At 41.6% G+C, this 4,752-nt stretch overlaps 1 protein-coding gene across 1 annotated transcript; it reads right to left on the reverse strand.

Moving 5' to 3' along the window:
• Positions 1 to 257: 257 nt before the first annotated feature.
• Positions 258 to 4,520, reverse strand: LOC131248017 (WEB family protein At3g02930, chloroplastic-like). Its single transcript, XM_058248049.1, has 3 exons — positions 4,317 to 4,520; positions 3,068 to 3,269; positions 258 to 2,957 (listed from the first exon to the last, which is right to left on the reverse strand). Exons 1-3 carry the CDS (start codon positions 4,334 to 4,336, stop codon positions 582 to 584), a joined length of 2,598 nt encoding a protein of 865 aa, XP_058104032.1. The 5' UTR covers positions 4,337 to 4,520; the 3' UTR covers positions 258 to 581.
• Positions 4,521 to 4,752: the final 232 nt, after the last annotated feature.

The following is a 4,752-nucleotide window of genomic DNA, read 5'->3' on the forward strand; positions in this document are numbered from 1 at the left end:
AACTCATTTCAGTGGAGCATGTAAACACACCCTCATCCATCCAAATCAATTCATTGTGTTCCAAAAATGCAGCATTGGGCTTATTGTAGTTCTTGGATTGATGATATCACATGTATTCTTATTCCAAACATAGTGCATGGTTCGAAGTTCATGAGAGGTAGCAGTGAATCTAGTGTGTGTGTGTGTGTCAGTGTTTTTTTTTTCTTGAATATTTCTCCATAGATTTGATATAAGCAGAAGGAAATGGTTTCTCAATGTAAAGAACATGATAATCATACACAATTTTTTATAAGTTATCACTCCTCTCCATGGAAACAAAGGAAAGAAAATAAGCACCCAAGGGCTCATTAGACATATGACTTCCCATATGGGATTCAAACAGATAATCTTCAATACACCTCTTATATTGCTACAATCTACAGACATATACGCACAGAAAGTGTCGCAAGCACCATAGACCACGAGCACAATCCAAAGGCTCAAAGCACAACAAAAACAACAATGATGACAACAACAAAACAACATGAAGCTCATAAGATTCTGAAAAGATGACAGTAAATACCTGTGGTCGCGAGCTGTTGCTATTTGGGGTTGCTCTTCTTCTTTAACAGGCTCCCAAACTTGCGTAGCAATGCCTTCTTCTTCTTTTGCTGTTGCTTTGATGGAGAGCTTCCGCCATTGTCCATGGTCTCCGATGACAACCCATTTATCTGATCATAGCTATCGGCATCAATCTTCGAGTCTAATTCATCTTCAAAAGATTCGGGCTCAGGCTCCGGCTCAGGTGATGTGCCTTTCTCAACGATTTTGCAGTTGTCCCATGTCTTGACATCGACCTCAACAGAGTCTTCTTCTTCCTCTTCTTCTTTGGCATTCACATTCCCATTCTCCTCTTTTGGTTTTGCAGGGTCTACATTCCTTGAGAGATCCTCTCCTCCATGATGTTCATGCAGTTGTTCTGAGGGAAGTCCTGAGTTGGGTTTTCCTAATTCTCTTTCATCGGCATTTTCCTCCATGAATCCTACCATCTTCGGCAGTAAATCATAGTCCTTTTCACTATTTGATAGCTCCCCATTTTCTTCCGTCTCCTTGGCTGAGGCCTCCTCAAGCAACTTAGAGAGCTCTTCGACCTTCTCTAGAGCAGCAGCTTCTCTAGCTCGAAGGTCATCGTTCTCTTGTGTGATACTTTGCAACTCATTCTCTTTGTCCAGCAACCTTTCCTTCAGTTGCAAACTGTCAGCCTTAGCTTTCTCCACAGCTTCTTTTGCAGAACTCCCCTCAGATTGAGCTTGTTTTATGGTGCCCTGCAACCTGGCATTATCTTCCTTTGAAGTATGCACTTCTTCCTCTGCCTCTTTGAGTAAATTAACCAGCCGATCCACTTCCCTTTTGACAGCAGTGATTTCTTCTTCTGACTTCTTTATAGCATTCACAAAGCCAAGCTCTTTTCCATCCCACTCAGCCTTTGAATCTTCCACTAACCTCTCCATCTCGCTTTTGACAGTAGAAATCTCTTCTTCTGATCTTTTGATAGCAATAACAAAACCATGCTCTTTCTCATCCAGCTCGGCCTTTGCATTTTTGGCTTCAAGCTGAGACTTTTCCACCGACTTCTCAAGGTGGCTGATCTCCTCTCTTGCTTTGTTGAGCATGGCCTCATACTTCTCCTGAGTGACTTCTAAAACCAACTTTAAATCTTCTATCTGAGACTTGGATTTTATGAGCTCGGCTTCATTCATCAAAATCTTCTCCTTTGCATCCCTAGCCTCCACGGAGACTTCATGCAAAGCCGACGCTAAGCTTTCCATTGCCTTTTTACTCTTCTCTTCTTCATCTTTAGAGGCTTCCAGCTCATTTATCAGTTTGTTCTTCTCCTCTAACAGACTCTGAACTTTTGAAGCTGCAAGCATCTCATTGTTCAGTGCCTGCGTTTTCTCCTCCTCCACATTTTGAAGCTCAGACTTCAAATTTTCGATGGTTCTTGCCGTCTCCATAGCTTCTTTCTTTGTCATTTCGAGATGCCGATCAGATTTCTCAAGATCGCCTTTATGTCTCCCAAGTGATATCTCCAATGACTCAACGTTCTCTCTAAGAGAAGTTATCTCCAACTCTGCATCTTGCAATGATAACTTTTTCTCCTCCAGCTGCTTTTTCATTGAAATGAGGTGTTCCGCAGCCACTCTTTCACATCGAGCGGCTTCTTCGACCTGAGTCTCTAATAATTCTACCTCTCTCCCCCACTCATCTGCTAAATTGGCTGCATCTGCTGCAGCTTTCTTCGCTTCAATTACCTCGAACCTGAGCCCATCAATCAAAGCTTCCTTCTCAGCCAATATCTCCTCAGCTGTCTTTGCTCTCTCAAGTTCTTGTTTTAGTAAGTCGACCTCAGAATTCAGCTTCTTGACTAGCTCAGCCGCTTCATTGGACTCCGTCTCCAGCTTGGAATCAAGCAGGGCTTTCAAGCGGCTTACTTCCCCTGACAGAACCTCCACCTTCTCAGTATTGATTTCCGCAATCTTCATTGCATCGTCAGCATGACTCAGAGCTGAGTTTTTTGCATCAGTGATCATCACTAGCTCATGCTTCACCCTCTGGAGCTCCTGAGTCGCAGACAGCAATGCAGCAACGTCTACAGCATGCTGGTTCCGAACAGCTTCAAGTTCTTTCTGCCATTCCTCTTCTCTCTTCTGAGATGCCTCAATACCCACCTGCTCCAATTCGTCAGCCCGGAACTTCTCAATCTCGGAACTCTCCTCAGCTCGCTTCTGAGCAACTAAGGCCTCGCTGAGCTTCTCATTCGCCTCATCAGCTAACCTCCTTGCCTCCTTCAATTCCTCAAGAGCTCTGTCCTTCTCTTTCTCAACAGAAGCTAACAGCTCCTGTGCCTTCTTCAGATCATCCTGAACCAGACCCAATTGTGCCTGTAGCTCTGAAAGCTTCAATGGACGTTGTTGTTTCTACAATAAAGACCCAAATGCCAATTCCAGTGAAAATTTTGCAGATATTCCGTACTAAAATAAAATGAAAAAGAAAGAGTCCGGTGATTTAGCATTTATCTTAAACTTACATCAGGAGTAGTGACCTTAGGTGATCGCCGCTCGATAACAGGCTTTGAATCGACAGATCTAGGTGATCGGTCGATTGAGAGGCGTGAATTATGCAGGGGAGAAGATGCATTGGAGTCTGATTTAGTTGGTCCCTTCGCTAATCGGCTAACTCTAGGAGTTGCTGGTGAGGTCTTATTTGGTATAGCTTCAGATAAACCAGTTCTGTTCAAAACCCAAATCTCAGAATTCCATAACCAGATCAAGCCATTAAATAAACCCATAATGTTAAAAGAATACAAACAAAAATCATGCCAAGAAAAACAAAACATTGAAAGAAGGGGAGGAAAAAAAAAACACCCATGAACAACCCCAAAAATCCTAATCTCAGGATTCAATAACCAGATCAAGTCCCCAATACAAATCCTACCCAAAAACCAGAAAATTCACATAAAAGAAAAAGCAGAAAAAAAAAAGAAAAAAGAAAAAAAAAAAGCAGCTATCTGGGATCCAAGATCAAGAAGAAAACATAGAGCCCATATCAGAATTCTGCAACCAGATCAACAAAGAAAAAGGAGAACTCCACAGGAAGTAGAAACCAGACACAAATCACTGCCAATAGCAACAGAATCTCGAAAGATCCCACCTTGAATATGAAATCGAGCAAAACCCAAAAAACCAAACCAGAATTTGCAGCCAGGTCTACCCGACAAACAGAATAAAAACCCAAATAAAGAAGCAAACAGATGCAGATCATAGGAAAACAGCAAGAGAGTCCAAAAAAGATATCATCTTGAATCAAAAATCAAACAAAAAGCAGAAACCCAAATTAGAAGATTGCATCCAGGTCAACAATAAAAACAGAACAAAACCAAAATAAAGAAAATAAGCAAACGCAAATCCTGGCAAAATGCAATAGAAACTAAAAGGATGCCTCCTTGAATCCGAAATCAAACAAACCCCAAAAATCCAAATCAGAACATTGCAACCAGATCAAATAAAAAAAACCCAAATGAAGCAAAACAAGAAACCAAATGAAAAACTAACAAGATCCTACGTTGAATCCAGAATCAAACAAAACCCAAGAACCCAAATCAGAATATTACAACCAGATCACCCACCAAAACAAAAACAAAAGCCCAAATGAAGAAGAACCCAGATGCAGATCATGGCAATAAAGGAACATAGAATTAAAAAAAAAAATTTAAGTTCCACCTTGCAACAAAAATCAATAAAAACCAAATCAGATCTGGGAAAGTCAAGCACACTTACTTGGTTTTAGAGGAGAGCATGGTGTCTTAGACCTGCCAAAGAGAGAGAGAAATGGAAATGACGAAATGGGGGATTGGAGAAAGAAGCTGCTGCTACAATGCAGACATCTTGAGGAGAGATTTTAGGGAATTTTGGAGAGAGAGAGAGAGAGAGAGAGAGAGAGATTGCTGGTACTGCAGAAGCCCGAGGAAAGAAAAATATAGGGACTAATTAGTAAATATATCAGTTGGGTATGTCTGGTTTACCAGCCGCATGCCGCAGACAAGCAGTAGTAGTAGTACCAGTCTACCAGTATTCCTAGCCTTTTCAGAAAAAAAACCATGTCGGATTTACCAAAATATCCCTGCTTTTCCTGAAAGTAGTGAGAAATACGTGTTTTGGGGATATAGTGAAGGTTAGTGCGCTCGAGCGAGTGAACTTTTTCGGCACTCGCCTT

Source organism: Magnolia sinica, chromosome 6 (assembly GCF_029962835.1).
Source record: "Magnolia sinica isolate HGM2019 chromosome 6, MsV1, whole genome shotgun sequence".
Lineage (NCBI taxonomy): Eukaryota > Viridiplantae > Streptophyta > Magnoliopsida > Magnoliales > Magnoliaceae > Magnolia > Magnolia sinica.